Raw genomic sequence first — 24802 nt, forward strand, 5'->3', positions numbered from 1 at the left:
TGGTTTGCTGGAGTTCCAAATCAATGTCAATTTGAAGATTTGGAGCCTGATCTGTTTTGAGGCATTTACTAGTTCACTGACAAATGGGCTACACTTGTAGTCAGAGGCTCGAAACATTTTAGGGCCTCTTCGCCTCGGATGTAACCTCACTGCACGAACCTTTAGTTTTTATTCAAAACATTGTATTGCCTCCGAATGCGTAATGAAAAACGTGCAGTCGACTGCACATTTAGTTCATTCAGCCTGATGCAGCCGCTGCGTGAAGAGGATGACGCACAACAGCGGCGGAGATGATCAGCACCGCTGGCTCTGAGGGTGGCGGCGTCGCCGCAAAAAACCACATCCAGCGACAAAAACACATTGACCGGAGAGTGATGCCGTCGTCTGCAGCTGAACCGGGAAACGCAGAGTAAGATGAGATGTCCGGCCGTTTAGCGGCGAGTATCGCTGCACCTCATTCCGTCTGAGGCAGACAAGGGTTGCGCATCGTCACAAGGAGCCGTGCGGGACATGGACCCAGCGACTGCGGGAATCGGGAGCGATGGAAGCCCGACAGAGGAAGCGGCCGCCGGATCCAGCCTGGAACTTGACTTTGGGGACACCGGTAGGTGTCGTAGCCTAAATGTGTTCAATGCGATGTCAAAATCACATAGGAGCATTTTAGCAGAGTTCTTTTTTTTTTTTTTTTTTTTTTTTTTGTAGATGTGAAATAAGCAGCTTAAAGAAGTGCAACACTTTAAAAAGCATCATTCGATCAAATAAATGGCTTGACTTGATAGCTATATAGATGTATCTGCAGCAGCAGTTGTCAGTAGCTCCATGCACGCCGTGTCCTGTGTGTGTGTACACACGGCTGTTGTGAGGAAGAAGTCATAGATATTTGAATATGGAACCATTCTGCCGATGGAAACATCGATAAACTCTTTTTAGAAACAGAAGCTGTTTATTTCTATGACACGCAACGTGTTCTGCTGCTGTCATTGCAATTCTTATCTCATATGTCAATCTGAAGGATGCCTTTACTGATTTAAGATTCTAACATAAATCATACTTGCGTTTGTTGCAGATGTGAATGTACAGACATACATTTATTGTTTCATCTATGCCCATAATGCTTCAGTTGATAATTTGATAAAACACGTTAATAGTCACCTCCAGAGAACAAGGGAATCGAAATCCACCTATGTTCAGTGTTAGATTACTGTCATAGCTACAGACCCGCCATTTTCTCAGCTGATAAGAGGCAGATTTAATCCTCTTAACTATGACACACACACACACACACACACACACACACACGCACACACAGGCCCCCAAAACACACTTGAGAGCTCCCAAAATATGTTATTACTCTGTCATCATTTTGAGATGTCTCTATTTGCTTTTTGTTTCAGTGCATAAACTTTGAAACTGAGAGTACAACTGGCGGGCCATTGTGCTCAGCTGGAACGTGACAGCGATGTTGTGTTTGTTGCTCACTGACACATTTATTCTGCTCTGACCCTAATCCCACCGAGAATGTTTGTGTGCATGTCCTACGCTCACTGTTCCAGCATTAATCTGCAGGTTACAGGTGTGGGCACTATGGTGGTGGGGGGGGGTAAGAGGCGCTTTGCGGCAAGGCTGCTGAAAGGAGGCTGCAGAAACCACGCAAATCCATCAAATGAAGGACTACGATTCGCCTTATTGGGTTTAAAGTAATAAAACTATTTTAGACTCTCAAATAGTTTTATGCAACTTGTCCAGCTTTGATTTCTAATTGTGTACGCAAAGTCGGTATATTAGTTGGAGTTTTCCTTTGAAATTTGAATTATTTAGCCATTTTAATGATCTTTTTATGTTTTGCCAACAAATCTGTTCATCTTAACAGTTGTTGTTAATCCTCTGCTATATCGTCTGTTGCCACAACAGGATACATGGGGTCTAAGAGTACATGGTACTATCCTAGGCTAGGTTTGAGACGCTCCTGAAGAACTGAGTTTTGTTCAAGGAACGACCGAAGACCAGTTTTTCAGAGAATATCCGTATCCTGGCACTTACCATTTACTCCCCTCTATCTCTGCACCACATTTCTAGGCTGTCACTTCTAATTTCTCTGATAGAACCTGACTACTACCTTTTAATAGTCAGGTTATTGTTAGCTTTGATTTCGACTTTATTGTGAGTTATTCAGTTGTAAGTCACTTTGTTTAAAAGTGTCTGCCAAATACATAAAAACACATGTTGGATCACTGTGAGATTTAGTAGATACTTTCCTGGTCAAAATTGTTTTTCACATAATAGAAACAGTGCATATGAGACAATGTTAATGAGGGTATTTCATTATTTTATTTAATTTTAATTTTTTTTTTTTTTTCAAATTTATGATATTTCCAAAGAATATCATAAAAATAGATTTGAAGTCACAGTATCATACTTTTTAGTAATCTCCCAAAGCCAGGATCCAACCAACAACGACATTGTTTGATTACCACTAACAAACCTTTTGAAGGTTTGGATTTTGGACTATTCTCTCACTCGAATATTATTTTCTCTAAACCATTGTACCTCCTCGGGAAAGTAAACATTCACCCGAGTCTTTTGGAGCCATAAACAGGTTACTTCCTGGATTCTCCTCCATTTATCTGCATCCATCTTCTTATCTGCCAGGCCTACCTGCCTCTAGCGTTTGCTGTGTTCCTTACATGGCTTACTGCAATTTAAAATGGGATTAATTGTTACCATCTTTCATTGATACGCTTTGCAACAGTTCCTTCAAGACCAGATTTGAACCCGTTTAGGCCTATAGTTGCCCCATTGACAGATTCCTTGATCTGATTCAGACCACATAAATAAGTTGCATCTCAGTTAAACATTTTTTTTTTGCCAATATTTGATTTGTATAATGATATAATATATGTATTTGCACTCGCTAACCCAAGCAAAAAAAAAGTTATTTCTTTCATCGTATCATTTATTGCACATTGCCTCCAGTAGTGGCAGCACCATCTGCTACAGTCTCTACTGTGTTCATTTCTCACGGCTTAAAGATTCATCAACTCAGCTCCATTAGCAACCTTCATCTCCTCCTCCTTATAACCTCGCACACCATTAAAAAAAAGCACATAAAACATACAGTACTTTGATGTACAATGTGCTGTCTTTTTGACTAACTTCCTGTTCCTGTCTAATGGTCCCACATACACACAGGCAGCATCTAGATTGGTCCCTCTTGTCTGGTGGAAAGACTTTTTTTAATCCTTGATTGTGATTGGTTGCTGATGTGATCTGCAGCACCCAGCCAATGACTGCTCTCAGATTAGGCAGGAAGTCAATCCAATAGAGTTTTTACCTTGCCTGCACAAATCTACAAATCTTACTGATCCAGAAATAGAAAACAGAAGACGTCGAGGCTGAGAAGAGATTTTTTCTTTCGGCTTAATTTTTCTCTAGTTTTTCCTCTCGCTCTCTTTTTTTTTTTTTTTTGCCTGGATCTTCAAAAAACGTGCAACTTGTAAGGTGGTAAACTCTTCTCCTGGTGAGTTAAATCACCAATTCACCTGGAGCAAGGGTAACAAAAGATGTTAAGTTAGCCCTCTTTGAAGTTAAGGTATTCTTAAGAGTTTTTGTTGTATGTATCTGTCAGTGAATATCCCTTGTGGTGTTAAATGTTTGTCCAGCCTGGGAAGCCTCTTGTTCTGCTTTGTGCTTATTTAATTCGCCTGGATGATTTTCACCAACACCACAAGCTTGAATTTAGAGCTGCTGCACCTCGATAAATAACAAATAATATTTAATAATGCATTGATGTAGGCACCTCTTGATCCTTCTTTCCCCTGTGTCTACAGATTCAACCCAGAAGGCTCAAATAACAGAGGTGAGAGGCTACTTCACATGATACACCTGACCGTCTCATCTGTCCTCAGGGCTTATTCTAGCTCCTGTTTTACATTCTTTCATAATTCAACTCAACCTTTTGGGGCATTAGAAGTCGTTTGTGCTACCTTTTGTCACAATCACAGTGGCTTTCCTCACTCTGTGTTTGGTTTTAGATGCCTTCCCTGTTTGGAACAGAACCAAGTCGTGAGAAGAAGATCGGCCACAGGAGAGTAGATGCCCACGGAGAGACTACATATAAAAAAGTGAACTTTTATTTTGTTTGCTTAAAACCGTCTTGGCCCTCTTGCTTCTTTTCTTAGCTACTTTTCACCTTCGCTCTCTGCGCTCTCCGTCTTCAGACCACCTCTTCTGCCTTGAAAGGGGCAATCCAGCTGGGGATCGGATATACCGTTGGCAACCTCAGCTCCAAGCCTGAGAGAGATGTCCTCATGCAGGATTTCTACGTGGTGGAAAGCATCTTCTTCCCCAGGTGGGTGAAGATTGGGGTCACATTTATCGGTGCTTATTGTAATTTTTATTAATATTAAATTTACTGGTCCCTTACAGTGAAGGCAGCAACCTCACTCCAGCCCATCACTACCCAGACTTCAGGTTCAAAACCTACGCCCCCGTGGCCTTCCGCTACTTCAGGGAGCTGTTTGGGATCCGGCCAGATGACTACCTGGTGAGGTCTTTTCCATGCATAATCCATATTATACTCTGGCTTACATTTACATGTATTTGCTGCACAAAGTGATGTGAAGCAGTATTACAGTCCATTCTGTAATAATTCTGGATAATTCATACTCCTTATTTCATTTTTTTTTTAAATGGAATAATCTAAACGTTCAACATAATTGATCAGGATTTTATGAGAAGGATTTTGAAATTTTTTTATAAGTAAAAAAGGGTGCACTTTTATTCCAGCCTCTCTACTTAAATACATCCAAATTATGTAAATGGCCTAATTTAGTTTCAGCATAAATCCATTTGTTCTATGAAGGCTTTAGAGGTTTGTTAGTGAACAAACAGCAACACCAAAACCAGCTTGGATAATTAGACTGGATTTTAAAACAACATTCAAAACTTTGAACACCTGCAATCTGCAATCAAATATCTGCAGATTGAAATAGTGTGACAAGTAGCTGTATATACCTACCAAGGTTATGCTTCTAAACTTACAGGCTGCATAAAGAGAGCATTAACAAGAGCAGCAGCCATGACGTCAATGACAGCTCTGGAGGAGCTGCTAAGATGCACAGCTCAGGTGGGAACATCTGTTGGGAAAAACAGTTCAGGCTGCAGAAAGAAAAAGCTGAAGGGGACAAGTTCCAAGACTATGTATTGACGGAATACACTCGCACTGTATTTGTCATTCTGTTGAGGTAAATGGCCAAAAAATATATATATATAAAAAAAACCCTACTCATTAGTAGCACAAAAATATTAAGCTGCAAAAAATAATAATAATAAAAAAGATTAAAAATCATAATATATTTTTTGTAGCAGGTGGTTTACCTTTCAGAATCCACATTTGCATGCAAACTTGCCATGAAAACGAGCCTCATAGGCTTGTGCCCTTATTGCACAAGCCTATGAGGATCATGCATGTCACGGCGCACCTGTGGCCCCACAGTGACAACAACACGTTTAAGCAGCTGGTCGGTGCCAGATGGGGATTAGAAGAGAAAAGCTTTCCTTTTTAAATTCCAAGTTGTGACAGCAGATGGCCCACATACTGTAATTTGTTTGTCTTCTTGTTGTTACTGTGCCCATTGAGCAGGAGTATCGTCTCATGTTTGAAATGTTTGAATTAATTTGGCAAACTACATGTGACATTACCCTGAGCTCAAGTCACATTCTCGTTACCAAACAGTCCGTGTATAGTAAGAAATTCAGAGTAAATGCAGGTTGTTTTTCATCATATATATATGTTTGCTAATGTGGTTTGACCATTCCAAACACAAAACTTCCCGCAAGCCCTGATTATGTTACATAAATGATTAGTAGTGTTTTATTTATTTACTAAGTTTTATTGAAGTACACTTATCATCACCTCCAACAAATGAATTGCCAGGCTTGTCATAAAATTCAATATGTATAAAAACAAAAGACAAAAAAAAACAAATATTAGTCTGTGTCTGTATTATTACTTTCAGACGATGAGTCTGAGCAGCAGACTTGGCAGGCCCAATTTTAATCCGTTTGTCCTCCGTCTCTCCATCTAGTACTCGCTGTGTAACGAGCCGCTGATTGAGTTGAGCAATCCGGGAGCGAGCGGCTCCATTTTCTATGTGACCAGTGATGACGAGTTTATCATCAAAACCGTCCTGCACAAGGAGGCAGAGTTTCTGCAGAAATTACTCCCTGGATATTACATGGTAAGAAGATAGGATTTTTGAAAAAATGTATTCTTAGTAGGCCTTCCAATATTTAATTTGTATGATTCACATTAGGAACATTTTTTTTTTTAACGTGAGAAAGAATATATCTGAGTAAATGCAAAAATGGGTTTTAACACTATTAATTAGTTTATTAAGGGGGAAAATAACTATATAACCTCCCCTACCCAGTTTATTTATAAATTAACTGATTAGCCACATTTTTTGATGGCTAATCGTTTGGCAAAACATATTTTGATGATCTCCAAGACTTCTAGGAAAAAAAAAATTCATTGAGAGACAAAAGGTGAATTTTTCGGGAGGTGTGCGTCCTATTACATCCGCAGTAAAACTAATGCAGCATTTCAGAAAAAATAAAAAACATGACGGCTCCAGTTGAGCATGGTAGAGTGATAGTCAGGGGCTGCGTTACGGCCGCAGTACCTGGAAAACTTACCATGAAAATGGTAGATTTGGTGGGCATCTACCCCTTCATAAAGAACCAGACTGGTTTGCACACTTTGTCCTCTTAATACATGAATTCACCAACTGCATTTTGCTTTCACTCTGGTTATCTTTCTCTGACATTGATATTCGTCATCCAAGTGCAACAAGCAAGCAAAAACAGAAGACATCTTAACAAGGGAAATAGTTTTGCAAAGCACATAATTAAATCTACTAAATCTCTGAGAGCAGTAGGGATAGTGAGCTGTTTGTGTGCATGGCCTCTTACTCAAGAGGAGCGGTGCAACAGAATCTTCCAGTCATGTTTATCCTCTTTATCCACCGCTGATGCTGGCTCTCTGTCAGCTGTGACATCAGCAGGTGACTTTGGGATGGGTCAAAGCTCACAGGCATGCTCAGTTCTCGGCGAGGAGTTAAGTGCGCGCGCAGGCTTGTGGCGTGGCCCGATGAGGTCACGCTGTCTGGCAGGTGCGAGCCCCAATGGAGCATAAGCCCATTTACCACTAATATGCTTTGTTTCCTTTTTCCTTTTCCTCTGCCTTTGTCTTTCAACCCGTCGACCAGAACTTGAACCAGAATCCCCGCACTTTGCTGCCCAAGTTTTTTGGCCTTTACTGTGTCCAGTGTGGCGGCAAGAACATTCGAATAATTGTGATGAACAATATATTGCCACGCTCGGTTCGCATGCACCTCAAGTTCGACCTCAAGGGCTCAACGTACAAGAGGCAAGCGTCCAAGAAGGAAAGGGAGAAGTCCAAGCCCACGTTTAAAGACCTGGATTTTCTGAGTGACGTTCCCGAGGGCCTCACTTTGGATCAGGAAATGTACAGCGCTTTGGTCAAAACACTGCAACGGGACTGCCTGGTGAGAAAGATAGCAAAGAGGGGGAACGCATTATGGGTTAATAGATAAAGTAAAAAAATCCAAATAAAAGCAGGTGTTGCAACAAAGAACATTTTGTTTAAATCCCCTTGAAACATTTTCATTATGTTGTCAGAGAACATCTCAAAACACACTTCGTTTCTTTGTAGGTTCTGGAAAGTTTTAAGATCATGGATTACAGTTTGCTGCTTGGCGTTCACAACCAAACCCTAGCAGAGAAAGAAAACCAGTCCCAGGGCTCACCAGCAGGAGGCGGCGATGAGAAGAAGCCTGCAGGACAGAGGGCTCTCTATTCCACCGCTATGGAGTCCATACAGGGCGGGTCCACATGCAGGGACGCACTGGCACATGATGACACGTATGTCCCTATTTCATAATATTGACCGTCGTCGTCCTACACATTTAAACCTAATGGCAAATTATTTTTCTTATCTAGTATGGGAGGAATCCCAGCAATGGGAAGTAAAGGAGAGCGCCTCCTGCTGTTCATTGGGATTATTGACATTCTGCAGTCCTACAGGTAAAAAGTGAGCTTATTTGTTGCATTTTAATTACCACTATGCTCAAGAAAGGAGACTAACAGGGGCAGTAACTGAGGCATGACATATTCAAAAAATGGAAGAAAGTAAAAAAATAAAAAAAATAAAAAAACTTATGAATAACTCTGATAGCCTAAATAAAATTCAGTGTAACTTTGGGTGCTTTTAGAGAAAATGTATGAAAAGAGAGCATTATTAAGAGCTAGGAACACAGCAGACAGGTCAGAAATAAAGCTGCAAGAGGTTGAAAGAACCTGTTGACTGGACACCTAGTAGGTCTTTATGTGTGGCAGGACAAGTGTAGTCAAAGTCCAGATTTTCATCATGTTGAGAAACTGATGAAAGACCAGAAGTTTGATATTCATAGATTCTCTTTATCCAATCTGACTGAGTTATTTTGCAAAGAAGAATTAGCAAAAATAATTGAGGCTCTAGATGTGCAAAGCTAGTAGAGACAAACCCCAAAGACTTTGCAGCTGTAACTGCAGCAACAGGAGGTTCTGTAACATCCAAACGCATGGCACATTTCTAGGATTTTATTTGTTAAAAAAAAAAAAAAAAATCCCAACTCGCAGCTGTGTATCATTCCGGTTGATATATGACAAAATGATATGACTGGTATAGGTTTGCGATTCACTTTAAATAGCAATGCGATGTTGCAAGAAGATGCCAGGGAACAAATGATGAGCCATTCTTTTAAATACACTTTAAAATACACGTCAATGAAGTCTGTAATTAAATTTAATTGTTTTGTCTGACAGGCTGATTAAAAAACTGGAACACTCCTGGAAGTCTCTCATCCACGATGGAGTAAGTTGCATTCATGTGGCTGCTTTTAATTTTCGTTATTTAAGTACACCAATCCACATTAAGCTGTCTATTTATGCAAGCTAATTAACTATGCTAAGTCTTTCCATTGTCATTGTTGTTGGAGGGCAAGACTTAATTATGAACACTGCTGTCTTCCGTTGAATCGCAGGACACGGTGTCGGTCCACAGACCCAGCTTCTATGCGGAGAGGTTCTTCAAGTTCTGCAGCACAGTTGTCTTCAGGAAAAGCTGCTGTGAGTTGAACATTTCACAGCATGTATTTTTCATTCTGATTACTGGTATGAACATCTAGCGGAGGTTTCAAGGTAAATCACATTTTTCCTTCCAGCATTACGGCCATCTCCGTCTAAGAAAGGTCGAGGGGCCCTCTCGGGGTCCAAGTACAGTGCCGGAGGCGGATCGGCCGGACACCGTCCCTCCCTGACTGACGAAAGGCAGGAAAACCTGGAGAACTTGGAGAACCTCAGAGGAGCCCGTAGCTTCTCTATACTGGAAGAGAATGGTGCGCTATGCTGGAAGCAGTAATAGTAATGACACTAAAATGCCTTTTTCTTTTACTGCGTTTTAACTGCCTCAATACATTATGTCTCTTACTTTCATCCTCAATGGCTTACTCCTTTTTTTTTGCTTAGCTGATATAAAGGGAGTCTCTAAAGATATAATTAGAGAGGAAGCAAGAAGCTGTAGAAACCAGGGAAACAGAAAATGAAGCTCCACTCAGACGTTTCTCTGCAATTTATGTTGGGATCATTGTCCTGTCGGAACACCCGGTTGCATACAAGTTTTACCCATTTGAATCCCAAAGTTGATATATCCAGATGAAAGGAAATTGGATGTTTGGATGTCATTGTCCACTGTGAACCCATTTTAACATCAGCCTGAAATAAGAAGGTGCTGGTCAATCATAAAGGCTTTGATCGTGAATCGACACCCTGAAGCTCGATTTAAGCCAGATGGCTTCTGCAGAAAACTTTTATGGTCAGACGAGGCAAAGATTGAGCTTTTTGGTCATAGTCACTAAAAGTAGGCGAGGCTGTCAAACTAGAAACCACTGCCCTAAATGTTCTGTTAGAACACAGTTGGCCCTCTTAAAACAAGATTTTGATTGAATTAAGCAGACTGACATTTCGCTTCCAATCAGAAGCGTGCAGCTGCGTGTGTAACTTTAATGGTCGGAATAAAAAACAAACAGAAATGTGAATAAATAACTTCTTTTGTCTCGCTCATATGCTATTAATATTGTGCTTTTGCTTCATTCAGGTAAAGAGCCACCCTGCACCCCTCCGTCATTTGAAGACGCAACGACAGCATCTATTGCAACCACGCTGTCATCTAACAACTCTTTACCGACCACCCCGTTTGATACTCCAGAACACATGCGCCCCAGAAGACAAATGCATTCACCAAACATTGTCAGGTCAGAGATATTGTCCGTGCATGTCAGCAGTTGTGTTATTATACGAGACCCACTCAACTGTAAATGTTCAATCGTACTTTGTGTTTTCTTGTGTCAAAAAAAAAAAAAGATCACAAAAAGAGCTGGTTGAGGTTCACGGCGAACGTCAGGACACTATAACCGTGGAAGTGGAGCTGAGGTACGAACCTCAGCAAAAGTGCTATCACTCACTCAGTTATGTTTGTTGTGCTTCATCTGTTTCGTTTGTGTTTTCTCAAACAGCAAGATCCCGCAGAGTACGGAGCTGACGCAGAGGGCAGAGACCCCGTCTTCCAGCCAACAATCGCTCAGTCATCAAACTTGCACAGCAGCTCCGTCCGCCCCCAGCTCTGCGTGTCCGTCCTCTGCATATTCCTCCGCCACTCTTCCTCCTTCCTTTGCGTCATCCTCCTCTGCTCAATGTGCTGCCCAGTCATCCCCTACGCTTTCTTCGTCCATCCGTCCGTCCACCGAGCCGCTCACCTCTCCAGGAGCCGCTCTGTCTCTGACTCTCTGCTCTCCGGTCTCTGGCTCTAAAGCAAAATCTGTTCAGCTCACCGGTTTGTCTCCAAACGCCTCCACCCTCGCTCCTGCCTCAGCGTTCACCCCCATCCACCCGGCGTCCGCCAGCTCCTCCCAGCATTTCCCCTCCACGCCTCCCTCGTCAGCCCCTTCGAGCCCCCAGTTGCCTCAGGAAGAACCGCGAACTTCGCAAAAGCAGCTTTCGGTGTCCAGCAGCCACAGCTCCTTGGAAGCGGAGGTGCAGGTCTCTGACATTTACTTTGTAAGTTCCTACCCCAAATGTTTCTGTGTTCATGTCACATATAGACAGAGAATGGATCGGGAAGTAAAGCTAACCGAAATTAGCTGAAAGGTCACAATCACATAAGAGTGAGTTGAGACCAGGCAGTGAGGATAACTTGCTTTCTGTTTCTGTATGATCTACTGGATCCTCTGCAGTGGTCCAGTCAGGATAGCGTGGTAGAGTTGTGATGGTGAGAAGGTCTCTGTGTGCACGCTATGGGAGCTGCTCTTCCTGCTTTATTTCTAAAGCCTGATGCCTGAAAAAGGACCTGCTTTTAACTGATATCACCAAAAAAAAAACCAAAAAAACAACAACAACCTGCACAGCATGAAGTCCATCCATCGTTCTCCTTTTTTTCGTTCAGTTCTTTTCACTACATCTGGTTTTGATTTGATTGTTTGCCACATTCATTCTGCATGTTCTTCTTCTTTTTTTTTTTTCCTGTGTAATCTTGTGTAACCCATTTCACATCCCTCGTGTGCTCATCTGTGTGTCCAATCATCAGTATGCGGATGGAAGATACTGGGTGTATTCTCCAGTTCTTGGCCGTCGTAAACTTAACTCTAGTTCGAGTTACAACGTAAGTCGCTAGCTAGGTAGCTATAGTAGCCTGGGAGACGAGGGATTGCTGCTAGATTTGTCAGTGGGATTATTTAATGCAAAACAAAAACCAATTTTGATGGATTGTTTGTTTGCTGACGGCTGAAGAGAAATGAAATGCATGTGAAAACGGCTGCCTCTTCGTTTCCTACATCAGCAGTAAAAAGTGGTCCATGTATATTCATGTAATAAATACCCAGTGAATGTGTAGTTGGTACATTGTAGTTAGACTCAGCTCTTAGTGACCCCTTGATCTTTTTGTTTTGTAGCCCTGAAGCCGGAATGATTCCCTTTCTTTTGCTTCTGTGAATTATCTGATTGATAAAGTTGTACTTTGTATTTCTTCATAGTCCATGGAATTAGTGATATAAAATATTTAGAAAAAATTATGTTACGTTTAAGAAGTTAGTTCAGGAACTTTTGAGTCAGATTCTGTTGAAAGTGAGTTATTTCCAGTAAATAATGCATTTACTGTTTTCATTTTGTGCTCATTTGGATTAGCCGGTTCAAGACCAAATCGGATCTTTACCTTCTTAAAACAAGTCCAGTCTCAAGACGTTAATGTTTGTTACCGTATGAATCTTTAAACTATCTTTGTGTTCGCTGTCCCACACATAACTTGATCATTATTCAGATAGAAAATGAATGTACTTTGAACGGAGAAGCAATTCCGATGAACAGTAAAGCAAACCAGTTTAAAAACAAAAAAAAAATGCTCTTCATTTTTTACATTTTTGACATTGGAGTTATTTTAGGACAACAAAAGGTCACTTTGAGTGTTGCCCCTGTCAAACTGGCCTCCAGTTTCAGCCTCTGGGTTATTCTAAATGAAGATATGTGTCAATGATTGAATGTAGTGCGAAGCGCTCTGGGGGTCCTCTGAGCTTGGTAGAGCAGGAGACAGATACAGGCCGTTTTATCAGAACCTGACTTCAAAAATCCTGAACTGATCCTTTAGTACAACTTACTATTTATTCGTAAAGTAACTGAAACTAATTTGAGTTGTCTTATGAACGAACTAAAGCAAGAAAAATCACCAGTTTGACTCTACCTTACCAACATGCACGATGCAACTTTATTCCATTACATAAAGTTGGAATGTGTCTTCAAATTCGTTCTTCCCCGCCAATAACCCACCTATTTGTTTTTCTTTTTCTGCTGCCCCCTGCTGGTTACTTTGTATAACCACAGACTCAGGAGGACCAGAGCTGTGTTTTCTCTCCTTTCCACTGCAGCTCTGAGTCCAGAAGAGACTCAGATGTGGACAGTGAAACAGTAAGTCAACACCCCGGCCATGATTTATGGTCAACTCTAAAAATACCGAATGAATTGATTTATGCATTGACTTTCTCACTCCCGTATCTGATATTAATCATCTCTATTTCTCCTCCAGTAATTTCAGTCGGAGGCAGCGGCAGTGGGTGGAGCCAGAGGCTTTCTCCTCACACAAAAGCTGGGAGAGTTTAATGGTACAGGCAGCAGGACGCTGATGATTTACTACTGGCTGCTGAAGCTGCATGTAAGAGTCTGCTTTGCTTATGAGTAAATCTTATTACCTGGCATTCAGCTGAAGGAATGCAGCTTTGCATTATGCACTCGAACAAATGTACGGAGAGATTTACTGCTAATATAGTGGAAGACTACAACGTAGCCGCAATCAGGACAATTTGCTCATACAGATGTGGAGAAACGTATAAATCTTACGGTACAATCGGCTCAGTAGCACTGTGAGCAATTTTTGGTAATTGTGATAAAGCTCATGCTTATAACAGGATAATCACTGTCAAGATTCAAACGTCGATGTAACTCCCACGACATAAATATTGTGTCAATTAATTACAATTTAATTTCAGTGCAAACCCCACCATTGTTGTTGTTGTTGTTGTTATTATTATTATTATTATTATTATTATTATTCTTTTAAAAGCCAAAGGTCTGTGTATAAGTAACGGCTTGGCTGCAGAGGGAGCAGCCGAAGCAAGGTGAATCAAACATTCCTTTCCTCAGCTCTGCCTATGCAATATGTGTTATCGATTCCTCCTATTGACTCACTTGTAATTAGCCTGGACTTCGTTGTGCATTTGTTTTAACTAGAGGGGAGTCAGCCCTGTATAATTTGATTTTAGCACTTTAACTATGTCTTTGATTGATCTTAGCACACACACACACTCAGACACAGTGTAAACCCTTTGCATACAGTGGTCCTCCAGTGGTGTGTGTAGTGGTTCAGTTAAAAAAAAACAGACAAACAGATCTGGAGGCAAGTGGTTTTGTTCAAAATGCCTTATCAACTAACTCATAAGCTTATTTTTTCTGATAAAATCATAAAAAAGAGAATATGACTTAATAATTCAAATATGGACAAAATATATATTGGTAAGTAAATACCAAATATTAGTAGCAGGGTAAAAGAGATAAAACGGTGAGATAATAAAATATCTTTTGTAAATCATTAGTTTTCACGTGCTTGAGCACATGCATGTAAGTGTGTACATGTTGTGTGTGCATGTGTTTGCATGTCTACAGTGTTTGATTGAGAGATGCACATGTTGATTTTTTTATTTTTTTTCCTGTGTTCTCTTTTTTGTCAAATTGTCAAAAGGTGTTGTGACAAGTCATGGAATACAGCAGCATCTCAATAAATAAAAAAAAAGTGTAAAGACAACTTATTTCAGTAACTCGGCTTGAAAAGTGAAAATCATAAATAGATTTAGTACACTCAGAATAATTTATTTTAAATGCTTATTCTTATTAATTTTATGAAAGCTAATGAAAACCAAAATGTTTTTTTTTTTTTTTTAGAAAAGCTGAATTCTACTTAAAACCAACAATGATACTTCATAGTAGAAATAATTCATGCAATGGCCTACACAGTCATGGAGAAGACGGCTCACACAGTTGTCCATTATTGACACCTACAAGCGGGATACACCACGACGTGTCATTGTTTAATAAAAAGCCTGCATTCAAGTATGTTAAGTACGGAAAGTTGAGTGGAAGGAAAAGGTGTGGAGAAACACAATTTTAGATTTTCATAGTCATACCCACTTGTCCACACAAGGCTGCGGGGGTGCTAGTCGCTACCTCAGCTGCTCATTAGATGAGAGGTGGGGTGCTTCCTGCAGCCCTGATGGCCTGGTTATCTGTCATATTGATAGGTCACCTCTCCATGACAGAGCAACACAAAAAAAACACAACAGACAAATAACCTGGCATTTGCATGCACATGCTAAATTGTAATTTAGAGAGAGCATTCAGCCAAAGATCGATGAATCTGGTCTGTAAGAGGGAGACTGGTCCTGACTGGTCCCAGTCAGGATTTTAGCAGAGGCATTTTTTTCAGACCACAGGATTAGCAAAAGCTAGCTTTCATAATCATCAAATTCAAAGTAGAACTAGCCCATATTAGTCTGTGCGTTTATGCAGAAATATGAGTTTCCCTTTTTGAATGGAGTTACTGACAAAAAGTATCTTATGCATTCGAATTTACTGAGTTTTACCTTTATTTTAATCACCTGTTTTTCATGCTTTCGCTGTCTGAGAAAAATAAAACGCTGTTGACCAATTGTTTAATGGAGCATGATACTTCATAACATATGCAGAAATGAAAACTCTTCAGTTTTCCCGGCAGTTTGTTTGGCAATACATCTTCCTTGAACTGTGTGACCTGCTGGAACAACAGGGAACCGAATCCCTGTCTTGAGTTTCTTTTTGTACTGTGTCATTTGAGACTGCTGATGTTGACTTGCCTGTTTGTGGGCAACAGTATTTGTAGATTATCACTGTGAAAAAAATAAAATAAAATTATGTTGTCTAAATATTGTTGGTTATTTCTAATCCGTTCACTTCCCCCCCCATTTGAGTTTAGAGAGATCAGTCCACCAGATGGCACTACAGCGCCTGAAAAGGACTCTGCGCTGTTGTATCTTGATTATTATACATCAGCACACTGCTTCGTGTTATCTAAAATTGACCTCTCTTTGTTACATTTTAAAATTGAATTTCTCAATCTCGTACGGTGAATTACAAGCCACCTGTAGGCCACGTTTCTCTTTATTGTGGTCTTGATGGACCATAAAAGCGAGGCTCATATTTAAAGCCACATTCATTAGCCCTCCTTATAACACTGACATGTTAATGCACAAAAAAGAATTGTATGAAATCTTTATTGCTTCAGTGGGTATGGCTTTCATATTTTATAGCTGCAGGCTGTAGCGCCTGCAGAAGATGGATAGAAAAAAGATTCAATAATGCTTTCTCATAAGCGGACTCTTTGAGTCTTGTCATAGAGTTTGTACCAGTTACACTTTTTCACATTTGTTGTGATATATTAATGCAAAGTAGTGTACAACTGTGACATGGAAGGAAAAAAAATGACACAATTTCAAATTATTCTAAAAATAAGATGCATTTTTGCATTTTGCATTTAGGACAAAGTGCCATCTGAGCGACTTCTTTGACATGTTTTCTGTGTACTCCTGTGTGGCTTACAGCAAACTGCATGGAGTTGTTATTGTTGCTCTCTTTCAGCAGTTTAACAATCTAGCCTCTGTTAATGAACAGAGGCATGAATATTAATTGTTGTCAACAGATTCCTTCACCTGAGCTTTTGGTCGCTGCAGCTCCCCCAGAATAACCGTGGATCGCTTGGCTACTGCTCCAGATTTGAATGTCTTTACCTAACTTGTTTGGGTGAATGGTTGGTCTCTTTACAGGACTGGAGTTGTTCCTCTTTGGCTGCTGGACTGAATAAGACTCTTCAAAGTATTACTTTGTAATCTCATCAGTAGATCTCTTCACGGCTTTTTTCTTGAGCTGTCTGCTCTTCTCTGTGATCTTCATGATGCTGTTTCTTCACTAATGTTTTCTAACAAACCTCAGAAGCCTTCACACAACAACTGGACTCAGATTGAATGTTTCACAGATGGACTCCATTTGCTAATTAATCAAATTTTATAGACAGTCTTTGAACTACTTCTTTTATAGTTAGAGAAAAAAATAACTGGGGGATGATTACAAATGGACAACAAATACTGTTAGTTTTAGCATGAGAAGGATGTTGTAAAGAATTTAGAAAACTATTTTTTTTTTTCCTGTTTTCCGACATAACGTCCTGCCAAATTACATTGAGGTCTGTGGTTGTAATGCCAAAAGTAGTCCAAGGTGTATACATCATTTTAAAGTTTCTGCATATTAAATTCATATTAAGTTACCTTTAAAAATGACTTTTACAAAGTACATCTGAATGAGCACAAGGCACTTTTAGAATGCCAGATGTTTCCAGGTGCACATCTGTTACGCTGAGGATGCTTTATGTAGAAGCTGGAGTTGTGAGTGTCACTCATGGTGACAAGTCAGCCATGTCTGGCCATGATGGAATGTGTGATGGACAAGGATCAGCAGCCACCTGACCAACTGGCCTGGAATGAAATTTTTCTTGTATACACACACACACACTCGCATCCGCACACATATCCTTACAAACACATAATCCTTTTTCTCCTTCCTATGTCTGTTCAATCAGCTTTCTCGGGTATCTGTAGGGCTTCCTGTTCCCCAAGTACAAGTGGATCCTGAGCACAGGTTATGTTGCAAAACTGTTCAGTCAGATGACGCTACAAATAACCCTGGTTATCTACAATTTTATAAAAATAAAAAAAAAAGTGTTATTCTCAATTTTTCAAAAGTAATGCGTTTGGAGAATCCAAAATGCTGCTTCCCGATGATAGACTGTTTTCAAGATGCCATAGCGACACAAATTCATTGCGGAAAAGCCACATTCTCGCTAGATCACAGGAAGTGGAAGATGAATATATTCTGTAGAAGGACACTTCAGGTTTTCTTGGTGTCTTCGTTTAGTATAAATTAGAGATAGATGTAAAAGTACAATTCTGCCACTTTTAAGCTGCACCAATCTTAGAAACGGCAGTGAGCTCTTAACACGTTAACTCCTGTTACCGTCCCTTGAACAAATGCAATTTTCACTTTTTGTTGATGTTTGTGGAAATGTTTTATTACGTGAAACTTGTATCTTCTTCACATAAAAGAAAAAACAGAAGCAGCTGTTTACCGTTCATTCAGTACAAAGAGATCAAACCCACAGAGAGAGAGAAAGAGAGAAAAAAAAAAAAACAGGGTTGTGAAAAACGGGCGCAGCAGCAGCAGCGGTATCGGACCTTTATGTTGCCTTCACTTGAGGATACTCTGTTTATCTCCACAACCCAATTTCATGCATGTCAGTTGAACTGAAGACAGGATAAACGCCTTTCTTTGTCAGCTGTCCGTTTGCTCCTCCGCTCTGCTGCGTGCTCCCATCCACACATCAGACACCTGTGACTCTGAATGGGAAGAATAGGTTTCTGATTGTCGTGACGTCTTCACCGAAACCTTAGTGGCAAATAAATCTAATAACAAACCTTCTAATTTTACAAAGAAATAAATAAATTGGAGTGGCAGCACCTGTACCAAAGGTGAATGGGTCATCTGAAAGCTGGGCTTTCATCTCTAGGGAGCATAGACAAATGCCTTTGTTCCTTCAAAGAGGAGAGGGGCGAAAGCCACAACAAACAGGGTGTGTGTGTGTGTGTGTGTGTGTGTGCACCGTGTGTGTTTCTGCATGTGAAAAGGAAGGAAAGTGAAGTTGATGGAGAGAGAGGGAGAGAGAGAGAGAAAATGCAGAGACAGATCAAAGCAGGGGGTATGTTTTTGAAACCCTGTGTGGGAGGTGAAGCCTCACCTACCCAGAATGCCTTGCCTCACTCCTTCCAGCCCACTCAGGTTTTTAGGAGCATCACTTTTTCCTTTTCAGCCTTTGCAGCGCGTTGCGCCACCTCTTCATCTCAGTCATCTCAAGCTATTCTCAGGGAGTCTTGAACAGGCGATTTGATACGAACCGGCAGTCAATCTCTGATCTGAGCTGCACAACCTGGATCGCACACAAACGCTTTTGCGACGCACTTTCGCTTGCTTTAAATGCATCCTATCCGTGATGCAGAAAATAAAGCCCACGGAACATCAATACTTGATGTCTTGGTGAAAGATCTCAGCGTAAACGCCTTCTAAACTTGATCAGAGCCCATCCCCCATTTTTTATTTATTTTTTTCCCAGTATCATGGAGGGATCGAAACGTCTCTTTTTAACTCAGCGTGAGAAGCAGCAACCAGATGTGTATCTTGTCCACACAGAGGGGATGTCATGCCCTCTCTGAGGCATGAAAAGCTGTAAAAGACTCTCCGTTGCGTTGTCAGTGTCTTAAGGCAGTGTTTATCTTTGGCCGAGCGAAGAAAACAAAGTCATCGATTTCTAATCCTAATCCCCTTCCACTGCTTCTCCCCTATTGATCATCCATCCTTCTTTAATTAGATGGAGGATAGAAGGAAACTGAGATGTAGGGCTGATGAAGGACGAAACTTTCCTTGACAGAGTGGTGCTGCCTCTTTGCCTTCCTCCATCGTTTTTGCTCTGTCTCTCTCAATCAGGAAGCTATCACTGAGTTGACGGTGGACTGGAAGACAAATGCAGCCACTTGGGTGCTTTTCAAATCAAAGGTCTGCAGAGATGCGCTGAAGATAGGAATTACACAGACCCTGAAATGCAACCGCATTGACAAACGCACTCTGAAGTGCGTACTTAAGCAGATTGAGGGTTGAATTTCAGGCTAAACACCACTAAGTGCATTTCTGCGTCCTTTTGTGCCATCCATAGACTATCTTAAAAATGTAGACAGTGGGTGTAACGCTGCCTTTTAGTTAATGAACGACTCCTCTAAAAGGTCAACGCCGCTGTTCGATAAAGTTGAAACTCGTCCTCTGAAGTCAAATCTGAGGGAGCTGACAGGAAACCCAGTGGAGACCAGTTGAGGTAACGTCCTTGGTAATTAAAAGAATTGTGTTTTTTGGAGTCAAGGAAAGGTTTTCAAACCTAAGAACGATCAATTCTCTCAATTGTAGATCAACAGCTGAACTTGGATACAAATGAGTAAAGACATTTTTTGTCTGGATCAGAAAAAAAACCAAACAACTATAAAACGCTTTCTGCACCCAATTCTTGTTGAGAAATATAAATATATATATATATATATTGTCTCTCTACCTTGAAAAATAATTGTTCAAATGGATCATTAAAAGCCCAAAATTAGCATGACATTTTAAAAAAAATTATTTGCACATTCAAACGTAACTTTAAATGTCACTCTAATCAGACGTCTATAGGGCAGTAACTTGTCTAAACCCAGAGCTGTATTCTACCCAGAGGTGTTTTATCAGCCTGTTTGACGGCTGCTTCTTTACCGCTGAAGTCTTTAGAGGCTGATTTGATTTTAGAGCAAAACATAGAAGGATCAGGAAGGCAGTGCCTGGATATCCTACATGGGCTTTTGTCTCCTCATGGAAGATTGTGAATCATTACTGTACTTTTAACAACACATGGAATAATTATGGATTGGCTCAAAGCAGAAGTGTATAGTACATTGAAATACAATATCAATGTACAACTACAAAAGACATGCTTCAATGCAAAATTTATAAGGCCTTTGTGTTTCAGATACGTCTGCTCCATATCTATAAGATTTTCACTTAAATCGTTGAAATTTTGTTGCAAGTTGTGAGATGTAAAGTGTTTGTGAATATTGTGCTGAAGGATAAAAAAACAGCCTTGTTGACCCTCAGCCATCATTTGTAAACACTTTGACTTTTCACTTTTTCTGCATCTTGGCCCGGGATTACGCTTGTGAAAAAGAGGTTTTTAATCTCAACGGGACCTTCCTGGTTAAGTAAAGCTCGAATAAAAAAACAAAACAAAATTGAGTCACTGTTTAAACAAAAACATGTAGCATAATTGTAAAGCATTCAGCTTTTAAACCATTATAAGTGAGATGGGCGGTGCTGGAGATGAAACGCAAAACTACTGGAAGAAACAGAGTGAAAGAACTGGAACCCAGTGACTCTGAAGACACTGTTGGTGACGTTTGAAAACTGTTTGTATGCAGCAAGTCAAAGACACCTCGGGTCAAATGCCAGTAAACGCCTTTATACAATCTGGAGCCTTTGCAAAAAAGAAAGTCTCGTCCACAAAGGACAATTACAATAATGTCATACTTTTAATGTACAATATGACATGTTCCATAGCTAAAAGAGTCCCTCATTGGATGTTTTCTGTGTAAGTATTTGATAATGGCCTCCATAAAAGCCATGAATAGCAGCCTAATGTGAGTCAGATGCTACCTGTCCAGCAGACGCAGCAGAGGCAGCAGGAGAGGAAACAGAGCCAGGACACGAGTGAGTGGCCAGCATAATGAGGGGAGCATGGCCTGCCAGCTTGGGCAGCTGCTTCTCTAGTGGCACTGAAGTGGTGTGTGTGTGTGTGTGTGCGTGTGTGTGAATCCGAGTGTGTTTGAGGTCCAAATATTATCTGGTTGCAGGAACCCAAATCTGTTTAAGCAGCCACATTATTTGCATGTTTTTTTTTTTGGGGGGGGGGGGGGGCTGGGGGGAGGGTTGTGTGCAAAGACAAAAGCAAACACTGAAATTTCAAATAAAATAAAATAAAAAAATGAAGGGAAATAGCTATGACCGATTAAATGTAACTTAATGCATACATAACTGTGGGCACATCTGTTTCAAAAAATGTGAACAGATTTGTCTCTCTTGTCATTGGCCTGAGCTTCTTTTCCACCTCCGTGTCTCATCAGGAGCAGCTGAAAATACCTGCTGCTCAGCAGCAGTTGTTGTTTGAGTTTTTTCCTTCTTAATTGCTAATTTTATATTTTTACAACTTATAAAATAATGCATGCGAAATGTTGACCTTCTGTTTGACACAGCATTGGCTTTCTCCCTGATTTTTTACTTATTATTATAATAAACACACAAACTCAGCACTTACAGCTATCAAACAGACATCCTCATCACGCTTACCGTGGGAATGCCTGTGGCACTATATCAGTCATTGAGGTGATGCTTTTAATCCTGAAACAAACCTCGACTTTGTGCAGCGCGCCTCTGTCTGTGCGCGAGTGAACGTGCTCCGGTATAAAGCCTAATCTCGCAGCCTTTAGATTACGGCTGGCCGCACAGTAAAGACACCCTGCTGCCACTCCCACATGGAAACCCTGGCAGGATTAACCGGTTCCATACCCGCCCTAATCTGGGAACAAAACCCCCACAATCGCCTCCCACTGAGAGACGAAGACAGAAAGGTTCAATTTGATCTGGCCTCTCTCAATATGATGAGAGTGGCTTTTAGGGTTAAATAGACTACTGCTCCCTCTACCATCAGTCAGTGTGGCTTGTCTGTCCTTTCATCTCAACAATTAATACTTTTTATGACAATGTGGAACTCCTTCAGACAAGCTTTTGGCAAAAAAATAACTGTATTTGGTTACACTAAATTGGCAGCTATATCATTTGGTCTCTAAAGCAAATTACTTTAGTAGAAATTGTTCTTGTTTACAGATTTGCCACATAGTATTCTAAGGACTGTGACTTAAAGCTAATGAAAACCCAAATATTCTATTTTCTAAAATTTGAGGGTGGCCTGCGGACAATAAAAAAAATAAGTTTTAACACAGAATTGTTACATTGTGGCTTTCACAATTTGTGATGTAGACTGCTGGCTTGGGAGTTGTTAAGCAGTTCACACACAAACAGACCAAAGACAACTTTTGCACCCCTTCCATTACACTTAACACCTCAGCAGCCTAAGATCACACTGTCTGTGCCACTTTTCACGGATTCTGTAATTCATACAAAATCAGTCACAGCTAATTGTTTAGTGGACAGGTTTTACTGAAATGTGAATTTCCCCCTGGGATTAATAAAGTATATACATCAATACTGTAAGGACATTTGATTGGGCCTTCATTTCTGCATTAAAATCTAAGCAGTATCGTGGTAGCTTTCCATTTCTAGTTAACTTTTGCTGTTTGTTTTCAACATCCTTTTTGTGTCTTATCATGGGGGGGCTCTTCTCTCAGAGCTGAATTGCAACCCTAACCTGCTGCAGAAAGGACATTAGCTTGTAAAAAGAGTACCAGTCATTAGCCTGATCACCGAACGGCTCAATTAGAAGTTCTAATTATTTTTCAAACTTGGAACCTGGAAAATAATAGGTTGGGTTTATGTCAACTTAACTTCCAACTTCAGCCATTAATGGAACCCCAGGAGTAGCTACCAGCATTTCTTCCTCCATCCACTCTCATCCACTACGTCACAGTCAGTTTGTTCCTATTAGTATTAACCAAGCGAGTATGAAAACTTAAAGTAGCTAAAATCTGACTCAACTGCTCTCATGAGTGAAAATGGCTTCAGCCTCCACTCGATGCATTTGTGTAGGTCGACTTTTGTCCATCTTCTTTGCATCTTCCTCTTTTTAAAATGCTAGATTTAAAGGGGCTAATGCCAACGACCTAAGTAGCATGGATGCTAGTTTTGTCCAAGCTAGCATCCATGTCCTTGTGATGCTAGCTTGGACAAAACTTGAGAAGTTAGAAGCAGCCGACGGGGATAACTTGCTCTACACTTACAGCTACTTCCTGTCTGGAAAGGTGCCAGTGTGCATATTTTCAACCAGGGTTCAGTGTGTCGTATCGCCACTTTCAGCTACCTGCATAATGTGGTGTCAGTATCTCATTAAGTGACAGAAGCTTTCTGTTTCATTGCCTTGAGGCGAGGCTCCATCCTTCCATCTCTCTTCCTGTGTCTCTTACTCAGAGGCTTCTGCCTCATTAACCACCATCAGCATTTCGTTTGCAGCGGTGTTATTTGGATGTAAGAGGGAGGCAGGGGTCTGAGAGTGTGTGAGGGTATGCGTGTGCATTCGCTTGTGTGTGGAAGCTAGCAACTCTCATTAGGCTGAAAAAACATTGACAATGTTGCCAGAAACCAGATCATATCCTCTCGCTCTTTAAATATCAAAGGCTTCCTCCAATCAACTCCCTGGAGTCTCTCTCTGTGTGTGTGTATACATTTATATGTATGCTGTGAATATATCTGTGTGTGGTTGGCGGTGGGAGACAGATGTTTGCTGATTCGACAGGTTTGCACTTGCAGACTCAGCCCGATTTAGCTGACAAAAAATGTGATGCCACGCAGATGACATCTCACTCTCGTTTTTGTTTTTTACCCCCTTTCCATTCAAGCCAGTCTTTTTTCTCGCTTTTTTTTTAGCCTCCTCTTTTTTTTTTCTTTTTGTCTCTTTTCTCTTTGTGTTTGTTCTCTCCTCCTCAAAACACCAACCCAACTCCGTGTGTCATTACACCAGCGGCACTTCAGCAGGGTGTCCTTCCAGGGTTGTTTTCCTCGTTGCAGGAACCTCTTACTCAGTCTCGGCTTTCACAGAGGACACTTATATTGCCAAGATTAAAAACGGAAAGCACCTCAAGTTACTACACAAACAATGCATAGCGCCTGCCACATTTGTTGGCACCAGGTGACAATGTGTAAAAAGCCTTAAAATAAAAATAAATGGATCTTTTATGGCTGTAGCGCACTCTCTCTCACACACACACACACACATATATATATATATATATATATATATATATATATATATATATATATATATATATATAATCTTTTATTTTGAGTTTATTTATGGAGTGGGGGAAAAAAATCCCGCTTTTTACTCTGCAAAATCACTGGTGGCACAATCACTGATACTCCTAACAAAGATAAACAGTTCAGATTGAAAATTGTGAAAAAGGGTCAACGCTTTTTAAAATGTATTAAATACACACTTAACGCCCGAACTAGCCTGAACTGAGCTAGTTCATACCAAGTGATCTTTCGGTATGCAAGATCACTTGCCATCTTCGGTATGCAAGATCACTTGCATACCGAAAATATGCAAGTGATCTAAAGAAAAGACAGAATGAGAAAAGATCCACGATTCTGGATGATCTTGAGAGAATTTGCAAAGAGGAATGGTTAAAGATCCCTCATGCTGATTGCCAGAGGAAAAGATCAAAGTGCCGTCCAATCGCCAAAAATGATTAAAGTCATTAAAAGCATC

General features: G+C 40.6%; 1 protein-coding gene across 2 annotated transcripts; it reads left to right on the forward strand.

Annotated features, from left to right (window-relative positions):
* Window positions 1–457: 457 nt before the first annotated feature.
* LOC106926316 (phosphatidylinositol 4-phosphate 5-kinase type-1 alpha-like) lies at window positions 458–15614 on the forward strand. Of its 2 annotated transcripts, XM_015001144.2 has the most exons (18): window positions 458–604; window positions 3828–3856; window positions 4032–4121; window positions 4218–4348; window positions 4426–4543; window positions 6087–6239; window positions 7269–7568; window positions 7736–7944; window positions 8023–8106; window positions 8887–8935; window positions 9105–9189; window positions 9285–9458; window positions 10217–10373; window positions 10483–10551; window positions 10635–11175; window positions 11702–11776; window positions 12988–13071; window positions 13190–15614. In XM_015001144.2, exons 1-18 carry the CDS (start codon window positions 511–513, stop codon window positions 13190–13192), a joined length of 2445 nt encoding a protein of 814 aa, XP_014856630.2. In that variant the 5' UTR covers window positions 458–510; the 3' UTR covers window positions 13193–15614. The 2 variants fall into 2 exon arrangements, with proteins under 2 accessions (XP_014856630.2, XP_087870637.1); XM_088014511.1 differs by lacking the exons at window positions 458–604; window positions 11702–11776 and having other exon boundaries at window positions 1666–3856.
* The last annotated feature ends 9188 nt before the right edge of the window (window positions 15615–24802 follow it).

Source organism: Poecilia mexicana, unplaced genomic scaffold (assembly GCF_051168715.1).
Source record: "Poecilia mexicana isolate PSO_F unplaced genomic scaffold, ASM5116871v1 scaffold_17, whole genome shotgun sequence".
NCBI classification, from domain to species: domain Eukaryota; kingdom Metazoa; phylum Chordata; class Actinopteri; order Cyprinodontiformes; family Poeciliidae; genus Poecilia; species Poecilia mexicana.

Excerpts from the sequence above, each read along its gene's own strand:
- LOC106926316 (XM_015001144.2), top strand. The coding sequence starts at position 511 with ATGGACCCAGCGACTGCGGGAATCGGGAGCGATGGAAGCCCGACAGAG. Across the intron at positions 10,374-10,482 it reads CATTCACCAAACATTGTCAG|ATCACAAAAAGAGCTGGTTG; the intron begins GTCAGAGATATT and ends AAAAAAAAAAAG. Across the intron at positions 11,777-12,987 it reads ACTCTAGTTCGAGTTACAAC|ACTCAGGAGGACCAGAGCTG; the intron begins GTAAGTCGCTAG and ends GTATAACCACAG.